The sequence below is a fragment of the Notolepis coatsorum genome, assembly GCF_963971535.1.
Source record: "Notolepis coatsorum genome assembly, chromosome: 17".
Lineage (NCBI taxonomy): Eukaryota > Metazoa > Chordata > Actinopteri > Aulopiformes > Paralepididae > Notolepis > Notolepis coatsorum.
Window position 1 is genome coordinate 25217634 of NC_140181.1, and position 15361 is coordinate 25232994.

Sequence of the window (15361 nt, forward strand, 5' to 3'; positions counted from 1 at the left end):
ATCTTTCAGACCCAAACTGTGTTTCTGTTTCAGTTTATTATTTGGTTTAGAGAAAACATGTAGGCAGTCTACTTTTCAAGTAAAAAATGTCAGGCAGTATGGTCTGGTGTCATACTAGTTGTCATCTTCCCAATAGATTGGGTCTTTATGATGATCCTACTTGTACATGTTCTCAGTCGACATGTCAGAGGTTGTGCGCCCCCTGTAGGTGAGTCTTCTCTTCCCCCCCCCCCCACGTCCAGTAGCTAACGCTAGTTTTTCTTTCTAGATTATTTCAAGATGGCGTCGAGCGGAGGAGAAGGGGAACAGGAATGGACGGCGGCAGTACGACCGCTTTTATCAGCTTCTTATACCGCTTTTGAAACGAAAGAGCTGCCTCAGCTCATCGGGTCTATAATCAACAGGTAATCGGTTTCATTCTAGTGAACAACGAATCTCTGTTTACTTGGGAAATCGCCCTCATCGGCTATGATGATGCCAGCTGGCTAACTTGCTAAGCTAGTTAGCAAAGTTAGACAGAGCGCTAGCGGCTAGCATGCTAGTAGCCAGCTAGCTCAGTCAGTGCACTGGCCCAGAATTAACCACCATTAGCTTGACAGTGCTAGCTATTAAGCTGACGTTTGAGTCAACTTATTATATAACGTTACACTTGTTACGTAAATGACACTGCCAACATTCAATTTACGTGTCATGCCTTTTTTTATGTGATGGTATTTGTTATCTCCTGACGTTGTGATGAATACAAAAATGTGCCTCATCATTATCCAGCTTGCTAACGTCATGTTATACATAAACATCAGCTATAGCTAGCCAGCAAACTAGCAAGTTAAGATGGCTAAACGGGCCTTACGAACCGACGTTTTCAAGGCCTAATGACGGCAATGGTCACGTTTGGTACATTTAACTCGTTCCTTAGATGATGTCCAAATGTATATCCAGTTGGGTCAATGTTGGTTGGCCTGCTGGCGTTAATGACCAGGTGACTTACATCCTCACCTAGCAGTAGCTAACGATTAGCAGGTTTAGCTAACAGGTTAGTCAGGTAACCATGGAGAGACGAGTCAACATTTTGGGTCACGTTCCAACACATGAAGTAATCAATCATCATCAGACACGAAAAGCCCAAAGCACCACGAGCACAGGGGTGACATGGAACACAACAAGAGTGCACTGGATGCCCTGATGTAAACAAGACGAACGTCTTTCTCTGGGCTGCATATCCTTAACAATTGTGTATTGAGCTGTACTGTATTGTACCCATTCTGCAATCTGTTAATAAAGTTTTCAATCAATCAATACGCCCATTGCAATAGTAACTGATATACCAGCAGTGGAAACAAGGTTGCACTCTTTTGAATTTGTTCATTATAGCCTGACAGTCATAAATAATGCACACATCATTATCAAGAGCCATCACATCCACTTCAATTCACCTGCTCACCAAACTGCAACTGTCTTCCAACAGTGCCTAAGCAGTCATCGTGCATTATGTTATTATGTACACATAAACATAATCCACCATAATATCTTGAAATTGAACAACTGCCTCTCGCTCTCAGTCAAAGGAGCTTACAATTACCAGAACCTCAAGTGTTGATACCAATACTATAGGGATGATCATGAGTAATGTTTTCTCGGATCGAGTACTCGCATGAATTACTCGAGTAGTGCTTAAGTACTTGTTTCGTTATACAATTATTCTGTTTTGGGACCAGCTTGGTTCACATTAGCAGCTAATGTTAGTTTAGGGAACTGTCAGCTTGTAGGAGATAGTCTTTACTCACACATGTGCTCCTAAATCATTTTCCCCATTCGCACACATCTATTTTAGTCACAAATGCAAGTGAAACGCTCACACTGTCGAGTCCTGGCTTTAGGCAGAATCTAAAGACACTCAATGCCTTGGAGTGTGTTCAGCTGAAACTGTTAACCTCAGTCTTAAGCCCTAGCCATATTTTCAGAAAATGTGCCTAAAATTACATACCCAAGTAAATGGAAGATTGCTCCACTTCTACATGGTCCATTTGCATGTCCTTGGTATCTAGGGACATCTATGGAATCTATGACATCTATTGAAAATTGCCACTGAGCTCATTCAGCATCTTCTTGAGATCAAGTGTACTCAAATTCTAAGCAAATTAACAGATTTATGGGTGTTTTTGTAGATACAATACTGAATTTTGCCATCCGGACAAATGCGATTTCAAATATGAATATAGAATACAGAATACCAACCCTATAAATGACCCTATTCTGGCCAAGTCATACATCTATGGATCGGCCCAAATCTCCTCTTTCCAATGCCAGAGTTAAATCTTGATTTAGTACCACCAGTCGCCCGTTACAGAGCAGCAAACTCCTAGAGGCAAATCTTTCCTGTGACAAAATGGCATCCAATGTAATAAAAAAAAGTCAACCAACGAACTAGATTCTTGTACCGGATCTCCTCTCTGGTAAACAAGAATACCCTGAAGACTCTGGCAGGAGCACTCATTCAAGGGTACTACGACTATGCTTGCACCTCATGGTACCAAAGCACCTCAAAGGCGCTAAAAACAAGATTACAAACATAACAAAACAAACTGGTCAGACTACTACTTGACCTTACTCCTAGAACCCACCTCACCCCTGCCCACTTTGACAACCTAGGATGGCTTAGAGTAGACGACAGAGTACAGCAACTTGCAATGGGCCTGGTTTACAAGATACACTACACGACTAAGATACCCATGTACATGTCAAAATACTTCCCAAAGGTCAGTGAATACCACAACCACAACACCAGAGGGAGCTCCACAAATCATGTTAAACCCAGATTTGGCTCAAACAAGGGACTAAACACGTTTCGCAATTATGCCACATCAATGTGGAACGCCCTACCCAAAGCTGTAAGTAATGTGAATCACTACCCACTTTCAAAACCACTCAAAGAACACCTACGGGAGACTGCAATTTGAAACTGGCTCCTGTAAATGTCCTAACCCAACCCCCTCCAATGTACAGTAAATTACCTAACCCAAGAATACACAAGACCCTCCTCTTGGAACCAAGTATGGTTTCGTCGATATTCCAATGTACAGTTTTGCTTGTACAGTTGTACAGTTTCCCCCACCCCGCCTACCCCACCCCACCCACCCAACCACCTCCAATGTACAGTCCCCCCCCCCCCCCCAGTTTTATTTTTTTTAGACATTCACAGAAAGGTAAAGAAACAATATAGGTTGTGAGATATAAACACAAAAATCACAGCAGAAAAATGTGGTGAAAAATGGTAGGACTTCCGTTGTCGGCGGCTGGTGTGAGCTTGGTAGTGTAGTGTTATGAAATTTAGATGTCCATCGAAAGCCCTGGGTCTCCTCTTTCTTAGGACTACAACGATTTCATGACTGCTTCTTTTCACGTCTAAATCGTCTGTTTTCCGGTGCAATGCACAGATATTTATAAGCTCATATTTAGCTAATAACACAATCATTGGTAAACAAACGTAGTGCTGAAAATATACACTTTGACTGCTGTTTTGATAGGGTTAGGGTCTTTACGCTTGACTACATTTGAAAAATAAATGCAACAGTACTTAATACGGACTGTATTGATCTATTTATGACGTGAAATTAATCTCGTACCGGGCCGTCGGGCGCCTTAAGGGGTTAACACTATAAACATGAACCACTCCTCAATGGCTCAGATTAGGGGCATGGTCAAAAGGTGGATTGAGAAGTCAGGCCGTTCTGGGATAGACCCGCTGTCGGTCACTGATGGTACATCTCTAGTTGAGGGTTGGGGATGTTTTGGGGATATACCCTGCACCAACGGCATTATGTCTAGTTTGATTTATGGAACATATGATTGAATTTTATTTACTTATTTATAGTGTTGTAACAATGCATCGATCCTAAGGTCGAATCGCATTGAATCGAATCGTGGTCAAATTAATATTGAATCGTTGCCTGAAGAATCGCAATCGAATCATTGTGGGGTCAACTATTTACACCCCTATTATTGACCTATAGTCCATTCATTCTGAGTGATCAGTTCCCCCAGCCACATTTGTGTATTCAAATGTTTTGGTGGAATTAACTGAAGAGATTTCATGATGCATTGAATCGTTGCCTGACCCCATTGTGGGGTCAAATATTTACACCCCTACTTATTTATAATCATGGAAAGGTTCACCAGGGGCTAAATCTGCCCTCAATAATTGAACCCTTGCACTGAAGAACCATCTATTTGTATTTGCAGTTGTGAAGTTAATCTAAATCACTTAGAATGTGATATATCACAAGAAACTATTCAACCTCTACTGTCAAGTTCCTTCCCTGCTTGTTGCTCTCTACTGCATTTTTGCACTCTGCTATTAAGGAATCTACCGTGCCTATACTACCTACTATGCTAATTATGTCTATACTACTATTCACTCAAGACTGTAGCACTCAGGTTCGACACTGTTTGATGAACAATATTACTTACCCTTAGCAGGCAGAGTTTTACCCTTCCTGCTGACTTGTAAGTTGCTTTGGATAAAAGAGTCAGCTAAAAGATCAAATGCTTTGGACATAATTGAAAAATGCATCGTCACTCACAATATTTACTGTATGTAATTATACTGTACATACACCACTTTAGCATATATTACTCAGTAGCTTGTTATATATATCACATTTAATCACTTGTACATTTTATATTGTTAATGCACTTTACTGTTACATTTGCACTCTGGTTAGATGCCAAATTTTTTTGGTTGTATTGTACTTGTGCTGTATGATGTTGATGACAATACATTTTTAATCTAATTGAATGATGTTCTATTGCAGTGAATCAGAGATTCTCCACCATGACAAACAGTATGAGCCCTTCTACTCATCCTTCGTGGCTCTGTCGGCACATTACATCACCACCGTCTGTGGTCAAAGTATGTATCTACTTCTCTGTAACACCTTTTACTGACATTAAAGAAATATGAGGGGTCATCTGAAGGTTCCTGGTTAGATTCCGGCTCCGTCTGGCAGTGTATCAGAAGTGTCCCAGAGCAAGACACTTAACCCCTAACTGCTTCCGATGAGAAGGTTGGCACCTTGCATGGTTGCCTCCGACATCGGTGTGTGAGTGAATGTGAGGCATGAATTGTAAAGCGCTTTGGATAAAAGCACTATATGAATGTGTTTTGAATTTATATGAATATTAATTTACCATTTTATGACCTTCAAACACTGGTCTGGTTTCAAATACAGGGAGGATTTGTTTGAGTGTGCAGCATGAATGTCTAGGCCAGTGTTTTTCAATGTGAGAGTCAGGAGTCTAGACAATAGACATGTTGAAGAAAGTATTGTAGGCATACTGTTACATACTATAGTAGCATAGTAGTTGGGATATACGAATATTAAAGGGGTACATAATCTCTCACTCATCCAAAAACACAATTGAATTAAATTTAATATGGCCACCAGTGATGTCATCGGGCACATTGAATCCTTGTGTAATTTCTTTTAATGTCGGATGGAAAATTGTGGAAGTGCCTGTTCTTCACTATGGAGAGTTGCTATACATGAATGCATCTGCCCATTGTCTTTATGCTTGATACAGTGTACCATGGAGCTATATTTCGTTTCATTACAAATTGTAGAGCCCTCACTCATCACTGTACATTGTACTCCAAAGTGAACAGCCTTCTTTGTCAACACGTCGGCTTAGCCATTGGTATGTCTTTATCTACAAAGCCATTTTAGGTAAACTTCCTGGCTACTTGTCTTGTCTTCTGATTCCAAATCAAAGTTCTTATGGGCTACGATTACAGGACCATTTGTTAATGATGGTACCACATTTCTATTCTGAACTTGGAATGAACTAACCATGAGCTCACTTGTCTGAATGTTTTAATGTTTTTTTCTTCTTCTGAAACTAATGTTTTTGCTGTCTTTCTTGGCCACGTCACATTTTAATCTCAATGGGTTTTTATCTGGTTAAATAAATAAAAAAGTAAAAAAAGACTGGTGGCCATACCTCTCTCCACAGTACTAATCACAATAATCCTGGATGGTGCTAAACCCACAATGCAGTGACGGTACCCTTGTAGAATAATGTCTCAGATAGTGGAAGGGGAGGAGAATTCTAACTGAAATAGTCAGCCAATGGCGTGCTTATACCCACAGTTTAGATCCTGTGAGTCAGACTACTTAGCCTTATGTTTTTGTCATGCATTTCTGACGCTTTATGACAGGAACATATTGAAGGAGTCTTATTCATTTAATTAATATTGCTGTTGATGATAATGCATTTTTCTTAGCTATTACCTAAGGAAGGAGACAACTGTTGCTAGTGAATGTAAGCCGTTTACTTTAAATCACTGCTCAGTGACATTCATCCACTTTTTCTGTGATCATCTTCCCCCTCATAGCTAAAGTGAAAGTTTTCTTTAATACCTGGTCTCTAGGGATGAGCTGGAGGTGGTAGGCGACTCTGTGAACTCAGTTGTCAGGTAGTCTGACTCACAGGATATACTGTGGCTATAAGCATGCCATTGGCCGCCTTCCACTATCTAAGACACTATTTTGCAAGGGCACCGCCACTGCATCCTTGGCTTAGGATGATTGTGATTGTCGTTTAAAGAAATACAAACAAGCCAGAGGCTTTTTTGCCCTTAGTGGAATAATAATAGGTTCAGCCAGACTGGAACAGCGCTAACATGGTGTGGAGAGAGGTATGGCTGCGCAAGACTAGTTGTCACTATATTGTTACACTGGAGTGTAGTGTCACATAGCCAGATCTCTCTCCACACTACTTTAGCACTATGCTAATGTTGTTCTCACCAACTGTACCTGTGGATATGACCAGGAGACTGCAACACGTCCATGATGCCCAACCCCAATGACTTGTTCCATCAAGTGTTTAGTTACTCTTTTGTATGAGTTCTCTTGATGTGCCGTTTCTCATTTGACTTTAGTACCAAGGAATCAGCTGCTGTCGGTTGCTGCAGCCTGTAAAGTGCTCATTGAATTCTCTCTGCTGCGACTGGAGAACCCAGACGAGGCATGTGCTGTGTCACAGGTAGGAGAAAATACACATACAAACACCCGCAGATACAGAAACATTAACAGTAAATGCCAATTCAATTAAGTCCCCTTTTCCCACACACTGTTGCTTGATAACATTAACTCATTCTGGCGCTAGTACGCCATCGCTTTAATCAATGGGGGGACTGCGAGATTTGCGAGTGCTTAAAATATATCTTAAATTATAGCTATGGGTCTAATACACCCGTTGATTGTCAGTGAGTTGCTTCCAGTCAAGATGTACAAAACGGATTGTTTTTTCATCCGTACATTTCCGTTTTATACCGTTTTGAATGAGTATAGTTTTGGTGATTCTTAGTAATCCCAGGAAAAGATGCGATAATAGCCCTTTAGTGGAATACACTAAACACGTTGTAATTTTTCGCCTGATTATCGAATCTTCCTGAAATCAACGCTAGATTATCATTATTATCCTTCCTCATGCAAGAATGAAATGGCCCTCTTAGCGCGGGGCTCCCCCCGCCACCTCCTGCACTCAACAGTAAACAGCCACACACACGCACAGACAGACAGACAGCGTCGATCGCGGTAGAAAGAAATATCAGATCAACGCAAGATTTTATATAGTGTTCTTACCTTGTCTCTGATGTAATGCAAAAGAAATAATCCAATTATCTGATTGCCATTCCAAATACTGCTCGTGGAGGTCCGTCCCACATTACCGAGCGTTACACATGAACGGGCGGGCGGGGTTAGTGTACCATGCCATCGTTGTAAAGGCCTGCCTCGTCTGAGGATTTAAACCCCGCCCGCACGGCTGGGATCGTCCCAGAAAATAAACTACACCATTTCTAATGGAGTGCAATACCAGCTGGAAGGCGTAGGTGGTGGTATTTGCCCTTTTGCGAGCTCAGACCCATTCCCAATGATAACATCAGGCTGGATGGATGAAAATGAATGGATATAGCTAATAAAAGTAATAACGATTAAAACCCGACTATAGTCGTGATTGACGCTGAGCGGTTGGCGAGTTAACCCGACTATACTCGTGACTGGCGTTGAATGAGTTAAGGTCCTGGGTTCAAACCCCAGCAAGGGGGCCTTTCTGTGTGGAGTTTGCATGTTCCCCTTGTGTTTGTGTGGGTTTGTCACCAAAAGACATGCATGCTAGGTTTCCTGCCATCGTCCTTGACCAAGGTACTGACATTACAACTGGAGTTGGTGTGTGGCTTCCCACTGCTCCTACATAGTTTGGATGTGCCAATAGTGCCACAGAAATGTGCTTTACAATGAAAGTGAAAGAAAAATCAATGTTTGTTAATTACTTTATTTTCAACGGGAACGCAGATGTTTCTTCTTGAAATGTACATTGTTAGATAATCCCACGAGTTGCAATTCATTGTCAAACTATTCCTCTTCTTTTAGAAACACCTGATCCTTTTGATAAAAGGACTTTGCACAGGTTGCAGCAGACTGGACCGCACAGAGATCATTACTTTCACCGCTATGATGAAGTCCGCCAAGTTGCCTCAGACCGTCAAGACCCTTTCAGATGGTAAGTCTTCACTGTCACCTACCCACGACCCCACTTTGGGTCGCGACCCATAGTTTGAGAACCGCTGGTCTACACCCTCCCCAGACTGATAGTAGGGCAGTGCAACAACCACAAATTTGAACTGTGACCAAATTGTTCTGTCCCATTTAGAAAACCTACCTAGGTCTATCAAGCTGAAGCACTAAATAACTATACATTTTATTTAAACTACAGTGCACCATTAAGTCAGTGATGTAGCAGATATTTTAACCCCTTGTTATTGTTTTAACAGTGGAAGACCAGAAGGAGTTACCTAGCGCTGTGAACCCTGAGCTCCGTCATAAGGAAGTGCAGATGAACTTCTTCAATCAACTGTCTTCAGTTTTCAACCCTGACTTTACCATCTTCGCCTCTCCATCATCAGCGCATATGGTGTGTAACTTTGGTGTAACAGACAGGGATTTTAAATTCCTTTGACTCTGTCTGAAATGTTATTTACCGGTAGGTGCTGTGAAAAAATTACATAAGGCGTTTTTGGACAGTTCTGGGGAGCTCCCTGAGAACTACATACCTTCAGGGCTTTTATTCTGTTTGCATTCACACCACCAATAGATACACCGAAGCCCACCCTGCTTCTGACTTCTCTCCCCAGAGAGTGCATAGATCACACTAGGCTTGGGTGATATTGACATTCCCCTACTGGCGATATTGTTTGAAGAAAAACAACAATAAAATATGAAAAGACGGTCGCAGCTTTTATTTTGAAAGATTCTGACCCGAAGTATTATTGACACAGGCCTTTGCTACAAATTTAACGTTACAGTCTCTGGGAAGATTCAAGCATTTTGATTCCACTTTCTAATCAGAATTGATAAAGTGGGTGGTGATGAACATATAGCGCTATAAATTAACACCTGTCTTTGGTCAGTGCATAGTCTGCCTTTTTCACATCTGAAACAATGTAACATTATCTGTGTTAAGTCATATTGTGAATCCAATGTGTTGTGATTGCTTAACCTTGACAAAATCTTCTCAGTTCGTATTGTAATATAGACTCTGTTGTTTGTGCCTTATGGAGTTGTGCCTGGCTATGCGTTACTGTATTTTATGTTGCATAGTTTGGAGAGCTAGGAGGCTACCGTAGGAGGGACTCTAGTTCAGTATAACATGAAAGAGACAAGTAAACACGGCTCTAGCCTAAAGCCAACCTTGGTTTCCTTGTACTTGAACATAATGCAATATTAAAAAAATGTCCTTGAACTGGATTCTTCAACTGTATGGACTAGGGATGTGCAAGGATATCCGGTTAGCTGCTTAACCAGTATAATAAACCGGATATTCTTAACAGTTAAATGGGTAATTCACATTTTCTATGTATTATTTGTATTCAGATTATAGGGTGAATGTGTCAACATTTTAAAACACATGAGACGGCACATTGTCGACTGCGTTTAGACGTATACGTCTTTGATTTAGAGTGGAGTAAATTATTTAGTCTAGTAAACATTTTCATCACCGCTACAGAAAAGATTTCCGTCTACTAGCTCTCCTGAAAAAGCATATCTCAAGACCTTTCACTACACTGGGCATGCCTCTGTAGTACTTGAGTTGAGTTCTAACGCGTGTGCCTGTGTATTAAACTGTCAATGGGGAAGAATAATTGAGCGCACATGAAGTAATGTTAGCCTACTGTAAATTGTGTGCAGTAGGTGGAAAGCTCGTGAAATGTAACAAAAGTCAGATTTGTTGAGCTTTTCAAACGAGTCCTTTGCAAGCCAAAGAATAATCAACAGGCTGGTTTGTGGGCTGTTTCAGACAAATTAACAAAATGGTATGCACGCTTTTTATTGCCGTTCTCTGAGTAGTGTTGATGATCAATGCGGATATAAGCGCAATAAGCGCTGCACATGGCATTTGTTTTGGAAGCGAGAGTGGCTGCGTCATCATTTTCACAACTCCGTCTCTGCCTGGAGTCTGTACTGTGGACATGGGTTTTAGAATTATCACCGGCTGTGATGTTATAGTCAAGCAATTTGAATCCACTTCAATCAATAAGCTGCTGTTTTGAAGCCAGGATCACTGCATAGCTAATTGGCTGTGGGGTAGATTTGGTGTGTGCTATTCCCACCAAGGGACATTTTAACAATATGATTTAGAGTGTAGACTAGTTCTTTGCTAGAAATTCAACAAACATGTTCCACAGATTCAAGCAAGTGGTATAACATTTTTATGTTGCTTTTAAATTTTTCACACACCATATGTAGGCTGAGAGTGATTCTGATGACCAAACGACGAGGGAACATGCCATCCAGATGAAGATGAAAAATGCCTTTGTGTCTCAGAATGTGTCCAGCTTACAGGAACTAGGTGAGTGGCTCCTGACATCTCAATTCACTTCACTGGTGCACTTTCATAAAGAGATGAAGAGCGCAGTACTCTAAACTCCTCCCATGTATGAAAGTCATACAAGCGCTCACTCTGCAGAGGAATTGACTCCCCATGTATGAAAGTCATACAAGCGCTCACTCTGCAGAGGAATCGACAAATGCAGTGACCGAGTGGAAGTTGGAGAGTCCAAACATGACATTCCCAGTAACTACAGATAATACAGAAAATATTGTGACATAAATATAAAAAAAATATTTTTGAATATACATTTATTTATTTATTTTATATTTTATAATACACCAGGAATCTGTTTGAATGACATTTTTTTTTTGCTAATAAGAAAAAGAGAGAAATAATTTGGGAATAAATAAATAGTAGCATTTTATTCTCCTTACTCACAACACGTGTATCGAAACTGAACTGAAACCGTGACCCAAAAACCGAGGTATGTATTGAACCCAGGGCTAATTGTATCGATGATGTGCTTTTTTTTTTTTTTTTTTATATCTTTTCCCCCCTCCTTTTTCCTCCGATTTTCTCCCATCCCAATGTTAGTCGTTATGCCAATTCCCAATCCCCTTCCTAGTCGCTGCGCACTTACCCCCCACAGTCGGTCTGGGAGAGTGGAGGCTACCACGTGCTTCCTCCGACAGACGTCCAGCCAATTAACCGCTTCTTTTCACCTGGCAGCGCGGATTCTCACTGAGAGGGCGTAGCGTGTGGAAGGATCACACTATCCCACTTAGATCCTATCCGCGCTTAGCAGGCGCCCCGACCGAACTGTAGGAGTCGATGTTTACAACGACCCGGACCCACCCCGCTAGCTTCTCCCACCCTCTAATACTGCCAATTGTATTAGTGTGAACGGCCAGCCAAGCTGGTGACAACCCCGGAGCTGTGAGCTGGATTCGAACAGGCGAATCCAGCCGCTCCGGGGTTGGTGACGAACACAATCTCCGTTACGCCACCTGACCGCCCTGATGATGTGCCTTTTCAAGCGTTTTCAGTTAATCACTTATCCACATTGGCACAGTGCGCGCATTTGCCATGTCAATCCGGGGCCAGGCTAGCGGGCGGTGTCTTATCTTGTGTTTCTTCTATTCAGGAGGGTCAGAGAAGCTGCTGCGAGTGTGCCTGAACCTTCCCTATTTCCTGCGCTACATCAACCGCTTCCAGGACGCTGTGTCGGCCAACTCCTTCTTCATCATGCCTGCCACGGTGGCTGATGCCACTGCTGTCCGCAACGGGTGTGTCTCCAATCCTACTTCACTCCACACTTGGCCCAGGGAGTTATTTGAAGGATAATTCTGGTCTATTTCTTATCCTAGACTCTATATTTGTTGGATTTGATGGTGCAAATGGCAGCTCCAATGTACTCCATAGGCGTAGCTAGCTACACGATAGACAAACATTTAATTAGATTAGATTCAAATTGTCAAGTACAGTACAACGAAAAGACGTTCGGCATCCAACCAGAGTGCAAATGTAACAGTAAAGTGCAATAGTAATATACAATGTACAGGAGATTAAACTGGGTATAAAATATATAAATAAACTGTGTACTGAATGAATACATTACTTTAACCATGCATGTGCAGGACTTTCTTTTTCTTGCAGAACTTAACTTTCAAAACTACCAAGTTCCCCCCCATCCCAAAATATAACTTGTAATAATTTTTTTCGTTCAGCCCACGCACACCACAGAGATTACCTGTAATTTAGCATAGCTTCATATTATGGCAAAACCAAATCTTTTTACAATCTAATGTATGTTTTTCTATACATTTGGCCATGAGTCTATGTGTTTGGATGGTTGTTCAACCATAACTATTTCTAGCCCAATAAAGTAATTTTCTTTTACCCAAATCCATGTCCAGGTTCCATTCACTGGTGATAGACGTAACCATGGCTTTGGACACGCTGTCCCTGCCGGTGCTGGAGCCCCTGACACCAGGCAGGTTGCTGGACATGACCGTTCTGGCACTCAGCTGTCTTTATGCTGGTAGGTAACAACTCCTCCTTCTATAAACCAGTCAATCATTGGGCCTCATTCAGGAAGTGATATAAGAACAGATTTCCTCTTATTTAGTTCTTGACCACATAACGTCCACCGGGACGCATACGGGCTCACAAGCACTTGCGTGCAAGTCACTGCACTTTGCGAGCATCTAGCGGCTCGGGGCTGCATTTTTCGCCGAACATATAATATACCGTTCGAACATATCACAAAACCTGGGTCACATATCACAAAATAGCTCAGACCTCAGAGGGTTTGAGGAACTGTTTACCTTAACCCTTTGCAACGTTGACTGCATCATTAATGAGGAACTGATTTGCCATTCCCAGGTGTGAGCGTTGCCACCTGCATGGCCATTCTGCAAGTAGGGAGCGGCTTGCAGCTTCGATCCACATCAACTGGTACTAAAGAGGAAGACTATGAAAATGATGCAGCCACTATAGTCCAGAAATGTGTGAGTATCACTGATATAATACACTCCCTGCATGTTCTCACCTGTACTTGGGAACATTATTGCTGGAGCACAAAAGTTAAACACACTATTCCCACAAGGCCAGTCATCAGTGTTTATATCAGAAATGTTTATATCAGACATTTTTATATCTGTTATCCGTTTGAGCCAACATTTCATATTGGCCAGGTCCATCCCTAAAATGTATATATTGCCAAAGCAGGGATACATGTGGTAATCTAATGATTGTTTCCATTAGGATTAGATTCAATGTTATTGTACAGCACAAGTACAATACAACAAAATGCAGGTGGCAACATGGTATACAGAGAGCAATGAGGTAATAATGAACTATTTTTGTGTTTGAAACAACAGCTGGAAATCTATGAAATGATTGGCCAGGCCATCAGCAACTCCCGTAGAGCAGGAGGTGAGGTGAGTATTGTTATATATTTATTTATTTATTTATTGTATCATTGTTAATAGGGTACTGATGCAGGTAATGGGCTGATTGTAGGTTAGACATACTCATACTTGGATAAGGCTGGACAATATACGATATCAATATTACGGTGTATGGTCTATCACGTCCCCACCTACCGTAGTGTCCCTCAATCAGACATATTGTTGGTCCTCACCTTGGCTTAAATGTTGAGCCTCTACAGCCTTCAAAAGACGGTAATGTATGTGTGATGATTCATCAGCTCATAGGTTTCAAAGGGTTGAAATTAGACTAAGTTTACCAGGATATAAATATATACTTACCTTGTTTTATTCAGTGTTTGACTGATACATTCTGGGAAGTTACTTATTTTGTTTATTTTCTTAACAAGATTTATCTTAAAGTAAAAAAAAGAAAAAAAAATCTTGACATTTGCTAGTTGCATAGGCCTGGTGGGTCATCCTCTCTTGTCTCTGTGTTCAAACAGCACTACCAGAACTTCCAGCTGCTAGGAGCCTGGTGTCTGTTAAACAGCCTGTACCTGATCCTCAACCTGAGCCCCACTGCCCTGGCCGATAAAGGCAAAGAGAAGGACCCCTTGGCGGCCCTGCGTGTCCGGGACATCGCCGCCCGCACCAAGGACGGAGCCGGATCACCCAAACTGGGTCCTGGCAAAGGGTACATCATATTATATACTTGACTAATTATGAGAGGAATGAAATGGTAGCCGTTAAGGGTGGGAATTACCCCCATCACGATACAATATGATCACAATACTAGAGTCACAATATTGTAATATCAAGTCAAGTCAAGAGATTTATTTGTCACGGCATAAAAGTATACAATGAAATGCGGGTGGTCTTGTCCGCAACGATGTGCAAATAACATATAATAGAATCAACATTGTGCAATAAACGATAAACAAGTAACATGTTAGGGCATATCGGTATATGTACATAAGTTATTTACAGAGCATGGAGGACATACTAGGTCCTTTGGTAGTGTCTTCCTGTACATGCTAATTTATACAATCTCCGGTTATATCATGATGATGAATATCATGATGATACAATGATATATATATATTGCGATTTATTACCTTTTATCAACTACAAATTATGTCCCCAATGGAAAACTTTAATCTGTAATAAATATATATACGGTACATCATCTGTTTAATCTAATAAGTAATAATAATTACATAATGTTTTCAGTCTGTTCACCTCATTCCAATCATTTTCATTGCAGTAAAATGGGATTGTCGAGCAAAGAATCTTTTATTTATTATTTTATGGATATCGATACTTTGCGTCACTGTATGGATATAATATCAGCATGCAAAATATTGTTATATATTGCTGTATGGATTGTTTCCCCTCACCCCCAGTAGCCTTTGACTGTCTATGACCAGTTAGAAAAAATATCTGCCATAATCTGCATCCCTAATTTCACGACACCCACAAACATGAGGAAAAATTTCTTTACGATATTTTGTCTGTACTTTCCAATCCCACAATAGCTG

The 15361-nt window shown here is 41.2% G+C and overlaps 1 protein-coding gene across 1 annotated transcript in view; it reads left to right on the forward strand.

Annotated features, from left to right (window-relative positions):
• Positions 1-279: 279 nt before the first annotated feature.
• ubr4 (ubiquitin protein ligase E3 component n-recognin 4) overlaps positions 280-15361 on the forward strand; it is a gene marked incomplete at its 5' end in the record, with an annotated part of 168808 nt that continues 153726 nt past the window's right edge. Inside the window, 11 exon segments of the mRNA XM_084333706.1 lie at positions 280-404; positions 4812-4909; positions 6938-7041; positions 8433-8562; positions 8834-8973; positions 10806-10908; positions 12035-12176; positions 12807-12931; positions 13276-13400; positions 13773-13832; positions 14327-14517. Of these exon segments, the coding sequence (XP_084189832.1) occupies positions 280-404; positions 4812-4909; positions 6938-7041; positions 8433-8562; positions 8834-8973; positions 10806-10908; positions 12035-12176; positions 12807-12931; positions 13276-13400; positions 13773-13832; positions 14327-14517 (1343 nt within the window).